The sequence below is a fragment of the Pleurodeles waltl genome, chromosome 6 (genome assembly GCF_031143425.1).
Source record: "Pleurodeles waltl isolate 20211129_DDA chromosome 6, aPleWal1.hap1.20221129, whole genome shotgun sequence".
NCBI classification, from domain to species: Eukaryota; Metazoa; Chordata; class Amphibia; order Caudata; family Salamandridae; genus Pleurodeles; species Pleurodeles waltl.
This window is the reverse complement of record NC_090445.1, coordinates 1,661,792,112-1,661,812,136: the sequence shown is the minus strand read 5'-3', so window position 1 is coordinate 1,661,812,136 and position 20,025 is coordinate 1,661,792,112. Positions and strand designations below refer to the sequence as shown.

Genomic DNA, 20,025 nt, shown 5'->3' with positions numbered 1-20,025 from the left:
CTATTCTGTTTAAGTTATTTGGAGAAGAAAGCAAGATGGGGAGGAAGATCACTGGCATATCAAGGTGCTTTGCTCTGGAATAACCTGCCTCTCAATATAAGATCTAACTCTCAAGAGACTTCCTTTAGGAAGGTCTTGAAGACCTGGCTATTTAAAATCTAAACTCCTCTACGAACATAAATAGCTCACTTCTGCTATGGCAATACAAGCGCTACGAGGCCTTCGGGCAGTTAGGCGCTATATAAATAAGTATAACATAACATATTTAAAAAATGTGACCCTTTTTTCAATCTAAATTTTAAAGTAATTCCACAAACATTGGTAATATAGCCTGTTTTTAAGGCTGGAAAAATGAAACATATCAAAATGTCTGGCATATATGTTTTCCTGGCCTTTCCGAAGTAAGGCGAATTAAATGTGACTTTGTAAGAACTGCACCAGAATCTCCCCAGGGGGCAGAACTAATCAGTGCTTATGAATATCAACGGCAAACCCCTGAGAGAAAACTTTTTGTTACAGCCACTAGGTGGCAGGAATACAATGGGATACATCAAGGTGCTAGAATATTTAGATTTTCAGGTGATGCTTCAACTTGAAATAATAGCTTTGGCTGTTTCTGGTTTAGGTTATGAAGAAATGAGCAGAAATACAGAAAGAAGCAGTTATTTCGAGATACTACTATAGAGCTCGGTAACATCAAAATCGTATAATGTACTGTTTAGCTAAAGAAAAAAAAAAAGCATGGGATCGTGATTAAAACATGAAGGATTATTTCCTGATTTAAGTGAAATACCATTAGGGCTTTTGAATTAATTAGGAAACCATCCAAATAACAGCATTGCCTCCGAGTAGGAGCAAGTAGGATTTATGCTGAAATGAAAATATTTTGAGGCAATACTATTATAAAGAATTTCTAATAATTAAAAGTTACTTGAAATTACTTAGACGATTATAATACATTTAGGACGAACTGATTTGTATTAACTGTCAAACTGTTTTTTTTACTGTTAACAAATCTGTCTTATTTTACAAACTACCTACAAAATAAATTTTATTACAACTATTTTTCTGGAAAGTTTTTCTTTACAGAACATTTTTTCATGAATTACATTCTAAGGCTTCTTTGAAGGAAGTGCACGTTTACTGAGCCTCTGGCAAAGGCGCACTCTATCAAAAAGGTTGTTTCCAAGTCAGCATTACTGTATAATATAAAGCTAAAGGCTGAAATTGGCTGAGCATTACGAAGACAAAATGAAAATTAGATGAGTCAAACATGGATGGAGTGAATGCAGATGTAGTGACCCAACAAAGTAATATCATACACTGGGAGTATTTAAGTAAGTCCAAGCAGCATATACGTAATGTTTAAAGGTAAACACATTTTGAATAAGAAGTAATTCAGAGGATTTAAGATTTTCCCTAAGACCTAGGCCACTTTCTGGTGGATTTCTTTCTAGAAGGTCACAGGATGGCATTATCTCTGGGAATATTCAAATGTGCATATGTTGGCTTTGCAGGGACCAGGATGTGAGGTTCAGCAATTGGAAGGAGAAATGAATAATTAGTCCCCAATGCAAGGTTAATTGATCTTGTAACTGAGGAAAAAGTAGATTGTTTTTGCATGAAAGACATGACTTCTGATACCCGGTACTGGTGAGGCCACTTTTGACTGAGCATCACAATGGACTTCTTCCCTGACACCAACCAGGTGATAAATTGAGGGCACTATTTTTTGTGTTTCGAAAAGGCCCATCTTTGAGAAAGTGGCATTCTTTATGAGAGGCAGTAGGGCTTTGCGGTAAATCCAACTCATGAGGAGTGTGATGCTATGTTGTCAATGTATCTGTTTACATATTCTTCGTTGCCTAGAAATGGCATGAATCGTGAAGGCCTTTGTCCTCATATGACGAGTACTATTACTAAGCCACAAGAGATTGCAAAAAGAATAAGAAAGAGTCCTTGCTTATGTGTTTGAACCAAGGAGTGGGGGTGATTTTAAATTTTATAGAGGAAAAGATTTATGTCTCTCATTGTAAAAAGGTGATGTGGTTCTCTAGCTATCAGAAAAAAACACTTATATGCATGAACTGGAATGGAGACAACTAATTTGGGTTAGTGCGGGTTCTTAGGGTCAACATGCATAAGTCACTTTTGTTCCTACTTCACGGCTGTCCAATGTGCAGGCTCGATGGTCTATGGTTTCCTTAACAAGGATCATTCATTTCAGTATCTGGATACCTTTGCACAATAGGTAGCCATACATGACTGAACAAGAACACCCTGATTTTAAATGTTTGGACCTAACTCTGATTTTGGGTTGAATTTCCACCTTGTCAGAAGAAGAAAAGTTTTGCCAAGATGATAACCGTCCCCAGATTACTTCGCTCCTAAAAATTAGGATGGGTCTCAACCCACGTGCTTGATTTGAGACATGATAGAAATGTGTCTGAGCTATATTGGAATACAAAGAGCTACAATATCTACCATGCTCACACTGGAGAAAAGGAGAAAAAATATATCGTGTTTGTAGAAGGCACGTATCCTCCCAGAACTAGGAATGAAGGCAACATTAAAGTCAAGTAAATCAACAGCACTGGAAGGGGTACTAACATTAATGCTTCGGGGAAAGTACCAGGTCTAGTGGTTCAGTAGCCAATCTAAAAATCAGAGATTCACCATAAGGTCACGGTTAAAAATCCTGCTGGGTCCACTCAGCCTTTCATCCTTCTGAGGTCGAGAAAATGCGTACCTTTGAGTTGGATAACAATAAAGATCCATTATTCAGCTACAAGATATCCTTCTGGGCGAATATGCAGTTCCAAAGTGCATATGTTATTCGTGATCACACTAAGTCACTGTCAGATAGTGTGCACTTTAAACAATTTAAAGTTTCTGCACCACACTTTCAGAACACCCTGTGGAGCTGTACAGAATTAACCCAGGTACCGAGGTACTAACCTACATGTGTATTTGACACAGGATATTTTCTGCAGATGAAATATATATCTTTATTTCATGCATGGGGACTTAGGAGTTGGTAGAAAGGACAGACTAGCGGTTTTATTATGTCACAATGAGCCCTACATGACCTTGTAGGAGATGGTGGCACATGTAGTGCAAGGCTGAAATTTACAGGACTAGGTGAGCAGATTTAATTTGAACAATAGTGTATTTGCTCTGCTGAGGGAGCAGAGGGGGGTGGGGGTTAGAAATCGAAGAACAACAGGACACATTCCAAAAAATGGTCTTCACAATTGACCTCAAGTTTCTTACCATTTCATTAGTTTCTCTCACGGAATGTTTGCCTTAAAAATGATTTAGCCAATAGATTTGGTACACTGTGCCAAAAATATTATTTGGCCTTGTTAAAAAGAAACGTGAAGGGGCTTTCTGTTATGTAAAAGGTTAGGCTCACTTGCTGCTCTCACTAAATGCAAAATAGGGCTGACTTTGTTCCATAGCTGCGTTTATCTCTCAGTCCAGCCTTGTGGATAGTTATCATTTCATAATATAGTGACCACTGACGTTACTCTTACCGTATATGATGGTGTTCTCTGTTTGGAAGTGGTATCATAAACATCACATCCGACATCAAACTTGTATGTAGGAAGGAAATGAATGGCGCCTTCTTTAAACCCTTTGAAAATACATTCTGTAAAAAAGATTATAACATGGGGACATTGTTGGCATTCTTCAATGCAGTAAAATACAAAAGCTTCTTTTTGTTAGTGGTCTCTGATGTAATAGAAAGCATTGTCAATTCAATTATTTTACCTGGACTAAAGTTAGAATTTAACTCAACCCTAAGACTTGTCTTTACTGATTCAAGCTCAGAACCAGTCTTTGGAAGCCTAATGTTCTCCTTCCTGTTCACCATCAAACATATTTAAACTCTCTTGTGGCCTAATTTCAACAAATGATTAAAGTTGACAATCTAGTGGCATGGTACAAAAGGAGCACTTGGGGCTTCCAAGGCCTTTGAGTAAAAAGTTGTATAGATTTCTTCACTAACCAGGCAACGGAACACCAAGGCAAAATCACAACTCCTGGAGAAGGCACATGCGAAGTCCACAAATGTTGATCAGTTCACTCCATAAACAAAGCCAAAACTCAAGTTGCAACCTAAGAACTTTATCACAATACAGAGCAGAATTACACTTGGGTGGAAACTATATATTTGACATTTTGAAGGTGTAGTGGTACATTCTCTACTGAAGGATTTGGCATTGGCAGACAATCAACCTATTAATTACCCCTGTAATATGGTGGAGGAAATTACACTCTTAGATTCTCCATCAGTGGACTAGGATTTACCACATTCTTCTCACATAAGATGATTTATTGCTACCATCAAAATATAAATCGCCACCTGAATTTTAAAATAACATGAAAGGCTGCTACTAATTCCTGGCACCAATATTAGGCATAGTATGACAGTATATGTTTTATATAATTAGTGTTTAATTGATATACTTCCAGGCATGCTAAAAGAGCTGCTCAGAAGTCTTAATCAACTGAGATGAGAACCTAAAATAAATGCACCTCGCAGACATTTTAATAGCGTTTCCTCAGAAAGAATAACTATTGATTTTGATTTAACTTCTACGGTTTTAAAAAATATCTAGGCAAAGAAAAAAGAAAAAAAGGAAAAAACCTTAAAGAGGATTTAAAGTGTGATGAAACTGTACAACCTATGTTAAATTATTGCAATCAAAGGGCATGGGAGGAAGTTAACGAGCTTGGGCAACATGCATTGGTGTAAGAACAAAAGTCCACGCAGGTCCAGTCCGTGGAACCAGTCTGCGCTATTTATGTGTCTTTGCCCTCCAATGGCTTGAATCCTCAAGACCACTGGCGTTCTAGTAACATGTGTTTGACTTGATCCTTACAATCATCCTGGGCTCTACTGAATAGGGGTACATTCGAAGAGTACATTGCACCTAGCTGAAAACTGTGCTCCTTTTTCCCCATGCTACATGAGACTAACGGTTGGTGGTATCCAATCAGTAGTGAGGGGAACAGGCATGACCCATTACAGCTCTTCTCTTACAAGATAGAATCCCACATAACGGGGTCCTTCACTTACCTATCTTAAGGGTCCCTTGTATATATGTTACTTACATTCATGACATATGTTATAAGCATGGTATCCTCATGAGAGGATGTTATGGCTGTGACTCAAAATTGTAATTCGGCACATGAGTGTCAGACCCTGTAGATGTGAACAATTACATATAGCTTCCTCTGGAATCTACACCTCCAGGCCCACTTATGTTATTGATTTGGCTGAAATTAGGCAGGGATTATCCTCAACACCATCTCAAGCATTTATTTACTTATTATTGCTATTATTGCAGGTATAGAGCGAAGCCCAAGCCACAGGTACTGCAAGGCACTTTACAAAAAACAGGTAAGTAACAGTATAGCAGACATGAATGTACTTATTTGTCGATAACTCTGTCGCTCTTACAGGTTCTACATGGAAAGTGAGTTTTGAACAGATGTGTTTTTGCAAAATGTTAGAAGTTTGGGGATTGTTCCTATGTCCTCAGGTATTTGGGTCCAGAGTTTGGATGCCTGTTTGACATTTATGATTTTCTTTGAGGAGGGGCATCAAATGTTAGTCTTTCTTTCACTCTTGCTAGTAGTAGTAGAACACATAACAGCGGTCACAGTGGCTCTCATCTTAGTCCTGCACAAGTCGCACATGGCGTGGAGGCCGGCCCCGGAATATTTAGCACAACACTGGGGTCATCTCTTAAAAGGTGGCTTTTCTATCACCTCAAGCGTGTTGTCATTCTCCAAAAGGAGGTCAGAGCATGCATGCCTCCTTTTGGAGGTCATCGAAGGAACCAGCAGATGGAACTGACATGCAAATAGAGAGCGATGCATCGAAGACTTCTGGTGATAGGTTGGAAGTCAGAGGACTCAAGGTCAAACCCAACGGCAGAAAAAAAACATTGTAACAGTGGAGTCTATGACCACCCACTATTCTATCTAGAGGAGAAATTACTGAGACCTTGTGATTCGAAAGACATCTTTGGAGAAAAACAACTTGGAACGTCTGAGCTCAACACTATGTGGCAGGAGTGAGTACAATATGTGTATCTACAGCCACACATGCTACTAACATTTAATACAACAAAGCTGCTATGATTGGGTCAATATGAACCTCATTAAATGGTAGGAGGGCCAAGCTGCAAAATCTCTGTCAGAAGGTCTGTCTCGTAAGTGGGGAGTGCAATACCAAACACTTGTGCTGCCCTCCAAACCACAACAGAGTAAGAGGCACTTTCTTTGGTGTGGAACTTCAAGAGAAACAAATAACAGATTCTGGAGAGTTAGCTAGGCCACTGGCATTTTGAAATTTAAGATATAACCAGCGTCAGTAGAATGAAGAGGTAACATGTTATGTCATCATCTTCATCATGTTATGGAGGTGAAACACTGTATGACATCACAGTGAGATGCAAAAATGGCCCCCATGCTCCTAAAGTGCTGCTGCTACGGCAAATAAACAGGAGAGGAGTCTTCCTCCAGAATGGGGCATGCCTTAACTATGGCACAGTGACATAACGTGAACCCTAATAAAAAATGGATCCAAATTCAGGCCCAAGCCGAACCGGATCTAGAAATGGTAACACCACAGTCAGCACCAAAATAAGGAAAATTGCTGAGATCTGCAGTACAGAAGTATACGTATGGCCCAGCGCCAAAGGTGGAGCAGGTTGAGCTTGTGTGGGTATGTATTTGTCAGTGAGCAACCTGCCATTGGGAGTACACCTGGAGGTCTCTCTAAGATGCTGGGTCATAGAACACCCCAAGGGAGCCAGAATACATAAAGATTTGTGGCATAGCGTCTTTGAAGGCCCCAACCTGATGCAGAGTTGACAATAATCTGAGTAAGTTGGGGTGCATTGGCTCCAGGTGGCATGAGGTATCTGAACATTAACTGCGGGTCTCCACCCAAGAAAGGGTGTGCCTGGATGCCAAAGAACCATGTTTACTTCTAGGTTTCTTTGTTGATTTCTCTCTCACCTTTGCCTTTGACTTACATGAAGAGTGTGGCCTGAACAGGGACCGGCTTTGCAATGTGGATTCAGAATGTCCCCATGTCTTATGTTCAGTGGGATTAAATTTCGCTTCTTGCTCCCTGATGGCTTTGAAATCCAACAGAGATCATTTGTCACAGTACTTGGAGTCATGTTTTGCTCCCACAGCACGACAAGCAGATGATGTGTGGCTCTGTGACCTACATCTGCTTAAGGCAATCACAACATGTTTTAAATTGTGTCATCTTTGAAGACCACATCCCTCTACACCTCCAAACCAATTTGAGCCAAAAGGGCTTCTGAAAGAACTGACACCAGTTGGAGTGGAACTCCAGACCCAAGTCAAAGGGCACAGGAAAAATATTGACTGCGCTCAGGCGTGGTACATGTATGGGGATTTGTGAAGTAATATCTGGAGGTAGAAAGGAGTTGCAATGGTGGCCCATAATGCCACCTAGTAGTGCACAGAACCTATTATAAGAGTTTATGGATGCAACCTGGCGCCAGGGGAGAACCACAGGATGAAGAATCTGTGATGAGAAAAATCCATTAGAAATACGGGTTCCAAATTATCCACAGTTAATGGTTAATGGGTATTAATCTCACAGTGATTAATCTTGCAGTCCTATCACTTACGTTATATTCAAAACATCAGAACATTAATTTAATGAAATTCAAATTGTATCTTGAATTTAATTTTGTTTTTTATGATGGAAGGGGCCACCCTGTTTTATCCTGTATAAAATATTATGTCAGAATGGGTTGGTTCATGAAAAGATTGTAAAGATGTTGGCATAATATTTTATCTTTTATTGTTGCACTAATATTCCTATTCTGTCATTTGTATATTATAAAAAGATAAAACACCAGCTTGCAACCCCTTTCAGTCTCCTATACTCCATCATGGACTCAATAACCGTGCACATCCATATATTATGCAATACCTAAGCCTAAATACTTTCACCATATTTAAAACAGATTCCCATTCCCATATATGAGAAAATAATTATACATTTCATCAATCTTACGATCAGCTTTGTAACGGGTTACCAGTCCTCCAAAACCCATTGTCTTGGCTCACTGTATAGAAAGCACTCTTTAAATAACTCCCATACAAAATCATCCTAATAAGCACTGCCAATCCTATAACATGCACAAACTAGCTATCCCACCACCCAAATACACACAGGAAGAGGAGACAGTGGCTAATTCTTGAAAAAAAAACGAAATACAGGAAAATTCTTCCCACAGCATAAATCTTGTTTGACGCTGCAGGGTCGAGTAATAAACGCGCAAGAAAAATATGAAACAAATGCCCCATGAGAAACCTAGGATTAACTGACCACACCTTAGATTTATGGGCAAAAGAAAGGAATACGCCCAACTGCTAGACAATGTGTTAGACTACTGTGAATATATAAAGAGATAACACTCAAGAAGTGACAAAATGAGGTATTTGCTGGCCAGGATTTGGATAATCAGGTCACACAAAATTCACCTGTAGTACGACAACTAGAAGATGGCCCAGAGGCATATTCCCAGTTGGCTATGAACGCTATCTTTGCCAATAAGAATGTCTAGCTATTTCTGAAAAAACAAGATCTAGACAACGAGCTAATAATGAACCACATTAAGTGAGCAAAGATAAATAGTGTAACTCCAGAAGCAAGAGAAATGCTCGATAGTGCAGGAAATTTAAGGTGTCATGAAACTGTTGGCCATCGTGTTGCATTGCAGCCCTGGGCTCCTAAACTAAGGTGGTGACTTCAACCTGGAGCCCTGGGGATCCCTCTGGAAACAGTGGCATGGCAAATTCAGGGTCTGAGATCCTGGGAGCTACAGGGCAACAAGTTATTTCGTGGTGGCCGGTGGCGGCTCTGACGGGCTTGCTGGGGAGGCCCTGACCATCATGCCCCAATGCTCCAAGAGGGAGCTGCAGGTGAGGGGTTCTGAGGGACTCTGTGTGGGCCCGGCCTCAGGCCTGCGACCCGCAAGGATGTCCATCCCACTTTGGCCTACTGGGAACAGTCGAGGCTTGCGATGTTCTTCCCTTGCCAGGAGGCCAAATCAGTCCCTCATTACTTCTTCCCCTCCTCCCTCCCTACTGGCGGCCCCATCCCCTGGAGGATCACAAACGTGGAGGGGGATGATTAAAGGCGGATGAGGGCTCTGGCTGCTCCTGCCTTTTTGTTGCGTGGTGGGGCCAGCGCCAGGGATCAACAAATACACTACCTGCCCCCAGTGGCTGCTGCTTTTGATGATAAGTGGTGGGGCAGGTGGTGGGAGGATGTGGGCAATGAATTGGGGGGTAAATAAATATTTTTAAAGAGACTTACCTGCTGCTGCCGGCCGCCGTCTGCTCCGGTCCCGACTCCCCAAGGGGCTGGTACACAATGCGCAGGCTCCCAGATGACAATCAAGATGGCTCTAATGCTGCTAATAGTGTTTACCAGCATGAGAGCAGCGCAGTGTTTGGCCTTTTATGCTCGCTCAGGGCCTGGGAGCCTGTGCTTCTTCTCCACCGGCTATGCAGCACAGCTAGGTGGAGAAATCTAAGTGCGCATGCCGGTTTGGCTGTCTTTGGACAGCCGGCCAAACGGACATGCACACTAAATGTGCACATTACTCCTCCACCTGCTGTCTATAATGGCCCGCCCTTGACTCAGATGGCTCTAGTGCTGGCCCATAAGAAAATTAAAGTGATAATAAAATGGTTTTATTATCATTTTATTTTTCACTTTTCCCTCTGCTGGCTATCAGCGGGGGTGCAACGCTCCTCCGCCATAACAGAGGAGCCGCAGCTGCCTGCCCCACTGACTCCGCAAAGCATGATGCGGCTGACTCTCAGGGCCCTGGGGCAACGCCAACCACTGATGTGGCCCAGATCCTGCAGGCCATTCAGACCTCTCGGGAGACCCCTGATGCCAGGATTTGTGAGGTGGGATCCGACGTGCTCCTGCATCAAGATCTCCGTAATGTGGCTGGGAGGGTCACTGAGGTGGAGGGACGATTATCCACACTGGAAGACGACTCTATAGACATTAAGGCTAAAGCCATCTCACTTACGTCTACTACTTGTACCCTGGAGGCCGAAGCAGAGTATTCCGAAAATCGCTCTCAGCGGAGCAACATGCACTTCATGGGCTTCCCAGAGGGGGGTCGAATCCCACCAAACCAGGGACATGAATTGAAACCTGGATCAAATCCTAGGTCCCTTAGGGGATCCTGTCACCTCAGTTTGTTGCTGATCAAGCAGCATGTGGTGCTGTGGCACAGAAACCCCATCCTGAAGCACCGCCTCATCCAGTCATTGACACAATTCAGAATTTCCTTATTGTGAGAAGGACGCGTAGCCAAGGCAAACTTAATTTCCAATTCGCTCATATTATAAGTTTCCTGGACTACTCACAAACCATGCAATAACAACATAAATGTCTTGAAGCTGTTAAGCAGAACCTCCGAGCGATGTCTCTTCAACACATGTTGAATTTCCCGGCGCGGATCAAAGTCCTCATGGCTCTAGTTCCCATTTCTTCAATACCCCGAGGAGGCATGGGACTGGGCCAACGAACAGAAATCCTTACGACGCCATGTACCCACTGAAGGGTGAGCGGAGCTGGGTCAGGATAGGCCTGCTCCTCCTATCACCCACTCCCTGGCCTGCAGGAAACCAAAACCTAATGGCCAACGTGGCCGGTGGAGATGATTTGCAGAATCCTCAGACACAGAGCCAGTCTGTTCCCAGACCGCTAACAGCCTGCTCGTTTGGGGCCAGTGGGCCTTGGGACCCTCCCAGGGGGACACCTCTGATGATAGAGGGCCCAAGAAGGGACAAATATGACTGTCAACGATCCGGCATCTGAATTGCTTCGCTTCTGTCACGGCCCGAGGCCCAGGGCATACCCTTACTCCTGATGCTAAGATCCTAAGGAGGTGGTCAACTTAGAATACACTGGTATGTGTTTCAAGTGTTTTGTTGGAGGGTGTTGGGTGACAGATGCTTCTAGGGTGGATATGTGGGTTGCAATTGTTGGGGGTGTTTTGGGCAGTTTAGATCATACCTTTTATTCTTATTTTTTGCCTAATTGCTTCCCTATGTGTCCTTTGCTGTCTGCAGCAACCTATGCGGTTCGCTCAGCCACTAACATTCAACGCTACAAGCTCTCCTCATGACTCCCTTTAGCTTTCTTTCGAGGACCATCAATGGCCTCCTGGACCATATCAAGTGTACAATGGTCCTTAAGTTCCTCAGGCGCCACAAGCCATATGTGGTGCTACTACAGGAGACCCACCTCATGCGAACTCGAAGTCTCTTCTTACGTAGATTTGGGTATTACTGAACTTATCATTCGAGTTTCGGTTGTGGTTCTAGAGGGGTGGCAATTTTACTCCACAAACACAACTCCTTGTAATTGGCCAAGTTCTCCATGACACCCATGGTTGATATGTTAGGGTGGTTGGCATGCTGGAAGGGAAACCTTATAATACCTGTAGGAAAATTCCTCTCTCTGGCATGGTTACCCCCACTTTTTACCTGTTGTCTGTGTGCTTAGACTGTTTTCAGTGGGATCCTGCTAGCCAGGGCCCCAGTGATTGTGCTCTCTCCTCTAACGGGTTTACCCTTATAAGTCTCTATTATATGGTACTTAGGTACCCATGGCAAGGGTACACAAGTGGTCCTCCAGGGGCTGCAGCATGTACTATACCACCCATGGAAGCCCATGCATACTGTATCTGCAGGCCTTCCATTTGCAGCCTGTGTGAAAAGTTGCATGCATCTTTTCACTGTTGATCACTACACCAGGTCACTGTAAGTCACCCCTATGGTAGGCCCTTTCAGCCCTAAGGGCAAGGTGCAGGTCCCTGTGTGTGAGTGAACACCCCGGCAAGAGCAAAGGTGTCCCTACGAAATCCAGTTCCAATTCTATGGACTTCGTAAGAGCGGGGAAGTCATTTTAGGACTCCCCCCCCCCCCCCCACCAGTATTGCTTCTACCAGTCTTCCAGGGTTTCCCCTCAGACAGGATTCTGCCCTCCTACTGCTTGATCAGCTCAAGCAGGGAAGGCAGAACAAAGAACTTCCTGTGGGAGAGGGGTGCATCCTCCTCTCCGTTGGAAATAGGTGTTACAAGGCTTGGGTGGGGTAGCCTCCCCATGCCACTGGTTTGCTTTGAAGGGTACATTTGGTGCCTTCCTTGCATGATCCGGGTTGCACCAGTCCAGGGGACCCCCGGTCACTGCTCTGGTGCGAAACTGCACAAAAGAAAGGGGAGTGACCACTCCCCTCTATCACGAACCCAGGAGTTTTGCCCAGAGCTCCTTCAGGTGGCTTCTTGATTCTGCCATCTTGAAAACAAGATGGTAAGAGGGCCATGAGAGCATCTGACTGGTCAGGTTAGGAAGAGGACATCAATGAACCCCTCTGATAGGTGGTCACCTTGGAATGTGACAAAGCCCCTTTTTGGGCTATTTAGGGCCTTCCTTGCGGGTGGGCCCCCAGATTCAGCATGCAAGACTCCACCAGTACTCCTCTGCAACAACCTCTTCTGCTTCAGGCCACCGGAACCGCTGCTGGATTTCAAAGGAGCAAAACAAGATCCAACCCCAAAACAAACTCTCCTTGCAACATTGTTTCACCGGCTCCTGTCAGCAACTTGCAACATTTTTACAGCGGTGCATGCTCTGGGGTTGGGAAGGCTTCAGCTGAACCCAAGAAGCAAGAAGAAATCTCCTTTGAAGTGAAGGAGTCACTCCACTGCATCTGCAGGCACCTAAGGCAACAATGTCCGGCTGCTGTCCTCTGGACCTGCGAAGATTCTCCAACACAGGTGTTGGGGCATGAGCGGTCCTCCTGGTCCTCTCTACCTTCTGTCCAACTTGGGAGATGGTGAATTCTTGCCTCTTCCTCCAAGACAGAACCCCTGTGCACCGCGACTGTTGCAGCAACCAAGGCTTCTTGACTCCTGCTTCGAGGTATCTTCAGGCTCCAAGTAGCCCCAGCCCCTAGCACTCTACCTCTAGAAGGACAGTCTCCTCTCTGCTGCTCCAGCGACGTGGGACTCCTCTTCATGTGTGCTGCCTGGCCCTCACTGAAACTTACTGTGCCTGCTGCCAGTGGGTTGCTCATGGGGGCTCCGACTGCTTTTGCTGGCTCTCCTCCTAGATATGTCTTGGCTGGTCACCACAGCTAGCACTAGAGAGTCCTGGCTACCTAGACAATGTACCACTATCTAAGAGTTGCCAGAACCCAGTATACGTTGTGACACCTTAGGTGTCCACCACACACTGGGCCAGCCTCCTACAATACCTTAAGTGTTTACACTTCTCCACACCTACACAGAAAGACAGTTCACGATGTTACAGCAGTTGATGCAACACTGCACTATGGGACCCTGCTGATCGGAGGGATTTCAAAGCTGTACCAGACCCTAGGGTCAAGGTTTCTTGCTTCCTTCGCATGGACTAAACAACATGTCTAGGATGCTGGTTTCATGGATGAGCTCCTTGGGTCGTGCAACGTTTGGCTGGTGTGGCATCCCCGTTAAAGGGCATATACGCATGCTTCTGCATCAACAAAACTCCAGTTGGGAATTGACCACATATTCCTCCGTGACACAGACATTCTCACTCAATCTGAATTCAGGTATTGCCAAGGGTATTGTACAGGTATTTTCCTCTCCTGCTCCGTCTAGGTGGCGCAGTGCATTGTCGCCGTCCTGTATGGCATTTTAATGCCTGGTTTCTTACCGATGACAGCTTTCTTGGCTAGTTGGAAAAGTAGCTACAGGACTATTTTCATATCAATGAGGGTTTGGTCCAGAAGGCGAGTACTTTATGGGTGGCAAGTAAAGCTATGCTCCGAGGGGGCGGCTAAAACCTACTTCACACATACAGTCAGGGACTGCCAAGCGGGAGAACTTGTATCTTGTAAGTTATCCTTAGAAACAGCGGTGGCGGCCAATGCACCAAAGCCCTAAGTCCACAGCTAGAAATCAATCGGGTGTTCTTCCGACAACTGGACTTCAATGAGGCCTGACAGTGTTGGTGGGCATCCACCGATAGGGTCTACAAGCAGAGGACCTGTTTCTGACCACCAAGGCTCTCACCCTTGGGGGTCAGAATTGTGTCTGGTGGTGGCAGTTTGGCTAAAACTAGTCAGCCTTCACACTGGTAGTTGGCAGGTTTTCAGGGGACAGCTCTAAGGTGCTCTCTGGGTGCATGACTTAATAAATCCATCTCTGGAATCAGTGAGGGTTTATTAATTCAAGATGTTTGATCACAAACATCCCTAATTTCAGTGAAGCCATCGTGTAGCTGGGGATCTCGCAGTGACCAGTGTCTAGCACTTGTACTTAAAATGTCTTCCCTGTTCTCTTAGTATAAATAAAAATCGACAGACATAGCAGGGACAAATCTGCTCATGCAGATTAATCCTCACATGCAATATAATGCACCCTGCCTTAGGGCTGTAAGACCTCCTGTAGGGGTGACTTACATATATTGCATGCAGTGGTAGGGGACACGGCACACAGGCTGTGTGCCATGTTGTGTTATCACTTTTAGCTGCACCGAGACTCGCAGCTGCAATTGCATTCTGCATGTACTAGATGAGGGGCTCCTAAGGGTGGCATAATTCATGCTGCAGCCCTTGGGGACCCGCTTTGATACCCTGGCCCTAGATACTGGGGTACCATTTACTAGGGACTTACTGAAGGGGGTGCACTTTCAGTCAAAATTGCATTGTGGACCAGGCAAAAAGTGGGGGTGACCATGGAAAAAGGGGCACTTTCCTACAGAGGTGGACTGACAAAATGGAGGACATAATGGTTTTATATGCTGTTTCTGATTAGCCTTCAGGTGTCAGGCCACCGAGTGTTGAAAATGTTACGCCTGTTGTATTATGCCTCTGGGCTTCAGGTGAATTGGACTAAATCTCTTCTGCTTCCTATATGGGGTGTTGACACAGTATTGGGCTGGCGGTATGAGATCCTAGTCTGCTACCTCAGTTTTAAGTATTTAGAGGCTTACATATCTATAGTGCCTGAGCTCTCACACTCAATCTTGTTTTGGTGACCAAGGCCCGCCTTGCTGCATAGTCCACCATCCCTATTAATGCCCTAGGCCGGTCACACTCATAAAGATACCTGTAGAATTTTCCACTCACTATTCCCAATACATTATTCACTGAGGTCGCAGCCCTACTCCGTTCCTTCATTTGGAGGGACGTTCCCTCAAGCATCACTTTTGCCAAGTGTCACCGGTCAGTTTACAATGGTGGTCTAGAAGCAGAGGATATTAGATTGTATTATTGGGCATCCCAGCTCCTGGTAGTCAATGACTGGATGACTGGTGGATGGACCGACCCAGCACCCCATCCTGAACTAAACCATCTTGATCTGGATGAGTTGATGTACTATTTGAATGCCAGGCCCATTCCTCTTTATATTCCTGATCTCACCAGGACGATTTGACTTGTATGGTCAGCTGCCGATAGATTCCTTGGCTGGCATAGAAAATTGACTCAGCAGATGGTGTTATGGAAGGGCCTGGCTAGATCATACGGCATGGTTAGAGGAATTTCGGCAGTGGGACTTAACTGGAAATGCGGTATTGGGCGATGTTTGGACAGGGGATCATATGCACTCCTCTACAGACATACAGGCCCTTTTCCAGCCCTCCCAGACACAATTTCATAGATATTTGTAGGTGAGACATGCACTCAGGAGGTACACAACAGACTTACCGGAATATAGCCCCTTTGAAGCTAGGATCTTGATGGATGCGTTGGGCAAAGAGGGGCATTTCCCAACTGCATCGTTCCTTGGTTAGTAATGCCCCTGCGGCATTGGACTTGCTTCGAGGTTAGTAGGAGAACTGGATTGGTGATTTGGATGACATGGAATGGTGGATGGCATGTATGGGTCTTTGCAAATTTGTCATCTCTGCGCCGCTCAGACTCACTCAATTACACTATTTGCACCTCACATACATGACACTGCATTGACTCTGGCATGCTAGCCTTCAACCAGACACTAATTGTCATAGATGCTCTACTCCAGAGGCTGATTTCTTCGACGTGGTGTGGAGCTGTCCTCGGATCAGTCAAAATTGGAATCATGTAGGTAGAACCCTCTCCAGAGTCTTGGACAAAACTATTACACTTACTCTAAAATTGGTGCTTTCAGAGGACCTTGGAGGCACAACAGGTGACTGAACGCTGGTTGGTCTGGCAACACTGGTGGCCAAGCAGGACACTGCGAGGAATTAGAAGTTGCCCTAGCCTAGCACTCTGAAGATCCAGTATAGGCTAGTGTGCCAAACAAGAGGAAACAATTTACGTTACCAGGGGCTGTCCTCAGAGGTTTTATAAGATTTGGGGAAAGTGGTGAGATTATTACAGCTTCTCCGCCACACTGGAGACTGTCTGTTGACGGTTCTGATCCTTAGTGAATGTTGGGGGTGGGGCAGATGGGATGGCGGGGACTGATTGTAAAGCAATATTTTTGTTGTTGTATTCACTCAATCTTAATTCAACAAAATTGGCTTATAAAAGGAAAAAAACAAAGGCAGCAGTTTTTCTCTTGCATGCTCAGTTGACCCAGGCACCGGCTTGGGAAAGAAATTTGCCCATATTTCTCTACGTTATGATTATTACTGTATGACGAGATGTTTTATTTCATCATGAGCTTTTGATGGTGTGCTTTAAATTTTCATATTCATATACTGGTAATATGAAAAAGTGCAGAATAGAGGGTCTGTATGTGTAAAATAACATCACAAATGACAATAATATTTTTCTCACATTGATTTTCAGAGTCAATATAAAAGCAGCAATTTCAGTCCTCTGGTGGTGAGTGATATGTGGACTCCAGGCAAACTTGTTATCTTTCTATGAATGCTGCAGTTGGAGGACATCCTGGCTTCTCAAAAGTATAAGGTGTCCTTGCAGGCAGATTGAGCCTGTTTGCCCTCAGTATTTAGGTCTGAAACTACTGCTATACATTTCACATTATGGTAAATCTTTTCGGAGTTAATTATCATTAGCAACGATAGAATAACAAATAGAATTCATTTATTGTGCTATGTTGTCTGCAATTATAATATTTATGTTTTGTTCACTCATAATCACTGCAATTATTTTATTCTCTGCTATAATGTAGTTTTACATCTACATTAGATTGGCTTTGAATAAACCTTATACAACAATGCTTCATTATTCTTTTGTGTGCTCTCGTGGGGAGTGAAAGGGAAAAGGGAACCTATCTAAAACTTTGGGCCCCTGAGAGTTACTATTGTATCACTATTGCAAGCGTGGACATTCTCTAGGTATGTTCAGCAGAGATTTGGTGGACAATGATTTTTCCCACTCTAAATGTTAGTTGGTGTAATTGCTTGTCTAAGGAAAACTACCAAGTGTATTGGATCAGGTGCCTGGCTCAGACAAACACACAGAGGAAGAAAATGAGTTACTTACCTGTAACTTTAGTTCTCCAGTATTGGAATCTTTCATAGATTCACATGCTTGAATCATTCCCCGTCGTTAAGATGGGAGCCCCCGGTACATTTAACCAAGCAGTGTTGACATAGATACAACCTAAGGGCCATAGGCCTCTTAATTTAACAGTCTATCAGAGTCATTTTAAGAAAAAGGACCAAACTTGAGCATCCACCAATCAGAAGACACCGCCCTCTAGAACCCTCCTAAGAGAAGCTCCAGTACCTCAGATTTTCAGAGCACAAGTGCGTATAACATGACAAAAAGAAAGAGAGGTGAAGGTGAGCTTCTCCGGGGAGGCGGGTGGATCGCATGTGAATCTATGAAAGATTCCAATACTGGAGAACTAAAGTTACAGGTAAGTAACTAATTTTCTTACTCCAGTATTGGAACTTTCATAGATTCACATACTTGAATCAGAGTAGCGAGCAGTACGTATGCACATTGTAACACTCTATCCGTCTATTCCAGATACACACTGAAAATATGTTAATATACAGCAAAATTTCAAATCAAATTCTGTCTGTTCCCCCCCTTTTTTTTCTTCATTATAATCACATCACCATAAGCATTGGATCTGAATCTGAAATTATTAGTCATAAACAATGTGCATACCTGACATCAGGATGGTGGGATGAAAGAGGTGGCTCACCTTCACTGGAAGAGGTTCCTGAGGACTGCTTGACCCACCGATACCTATCCTTGAGATAGTGCTTCCAAGCAGTAATGTCTTGTGAATGTATGGCAGCTTTTCCACGTTGCTGCTCTACAAATGTCTTGCAGCGGTACCCCAGAAAACAGTGCTGCTGGAGAAGAAACTGCCCGCGTAGAATGTGTACGGACAGACAAATGCAGTGGCTTGCCCGCTGCTTGATGGCAAAATTGAATTGCTGAGGAGATCCATCTAGCTATGCTCTGTTTGGAGAGCGGTTCAATTCGCCTGGTTGCACTGTAAACCACAAACAGCTGATTGGACCTACGAAAAGATTTAGTCCTGTCCAAATAGAATTTAACACACCTTTTAATGTCTAAAGAGTGCAAAAGTCCCTCCGCAGGAGTTGACGGATCTGGAAAAAATGTCTTGAAAACAAAGGGCTCATTCAGATGAAAATCCGAAGGGACTAGTGCGCAAGATTAGCCTGTCCTGTTTGATCTGTAAAAACGTCTCTTGTATGGAAAGAGCCTGTATCTCACTGACGCGTCTGGCTGACATGAGGGCTACAAGTAAGGCAACTTTCCAGGAGAGGAATTTCAGAGAAGCTCGATGAATCAGCTCAAATGGCTGCTTCATCAGTTGTGCAAGAACAATATTCAGATTCCACAAGGGATTAGGGGCCATATGTACGAACACTTTTTCCCATAGACACAGAATGGGGAAAAACCTTTGCTACATCTGGCCCTAGGAGGCTTGAATGGAGAAAAGACTCTGAAAAGCCCTTTCAGAAATCGTTTTATCAATCTAGAGGACCATAACAAAGGTGAAGAGTCTGAACGCCTGCACGATGCAATCGCTGCCAGGTGCATCTTTATAGAGGAATGCGCAAGCCCTGATTGCGCAAATGCAGTAATGAAAGCAATATTTGCTCTGGCAATGAGGAAAGAGGATCAATTTGATGTTGGTGATACCACAAACAAAACCTTTTCCACTTACAAGAGTAAGTCTTATTGGTGCTAGCTGCTCTGGCCTTGGACAGAATGTCTCTGCACTCCTGTGGAATATTTAAATGTGCAAATTCCCTGTGCTCAGGAGCCATGCTGATCATTGATTCGACTGAGGATCCGGATGCAATATTTGCCCCCTGCTCAGTGTCAGCAAGTGCGGAGATGGTTTCAGTGGGATGTGAGGCTTCACTGACAGAAGAAGAAGCTCTGCAAACCAATGTTGGCGAGTCCAGTACGGTTCCCTCTTCATCTTTGTCAGGACTCTTGGGATCAATGGTATTGGAGGAAAAGGTATGCAAAGATTCCTGACCAAGCTATGGAAAACGCATTCCCCCATGATCCCTTCTGGTGATGCCATCTTGCAAAGTATTGGCATTTGGCGTTCAACCCGCTGACAAATAGGACGAATTTGATTGTTCCCCACTGGGAAAAAATGTGATTGACTGTGGACTGGTCCAGTTCCCATTCGTGACACATCGATTTTTGTCTGCTGGGCGAGTCCGCTATCTTGTTCTGTATCCCTGGAAGGTGTACCGCTGTCAGCCTGATGCCTTGCTGCGACACCCAGTTCCATATTCTTGAGCTTCCCTGGAGAGAGGAAGAGATCCTGTGCCTCCCTGTTTGTTGAGGTAATGCATTGTAGCGGTGTTGTCAGTTCTAATTATCACCTCTGACCCGGCAATCTTTGGAAGAAAAGACTGTAAAGCCAGATAAACTGCTTTGAGCACCAGCAGATTGATATGCATTGTCGTCAACTCTAGTGGCGACTTGCCACTTACTCTTAGGTCTTGCAAAACAGCTCCCCAACCTTCCAGGG

General features: G+C 44.2%; 1 protein-coding gene across 2 annotated transcripts in view; it reads right to left on the bottom strand.

The window, feature by feature from the left end:
• INPP5E (inositol polyphosphate-5-phosphatase E) overlaps positions 1–20,025 on the bottom strand; it is a 238,358-nt gene that overhangs the window by 87,713 nt on the left and 130,620 nt on the right. For both annotated transcript variants that reach the window (XM_069241603.1, XM_069241604.1), the window contains exon 9: positions 3,537–3,652. In XM_069241603.1, coding sequence (XP_069097704.1) covers positions 3,537–3,652 — 116 coding nt within the window. The remainder of the gene's footprint in view (positions 1–3,536; positions 3,653–20,025) is intronic.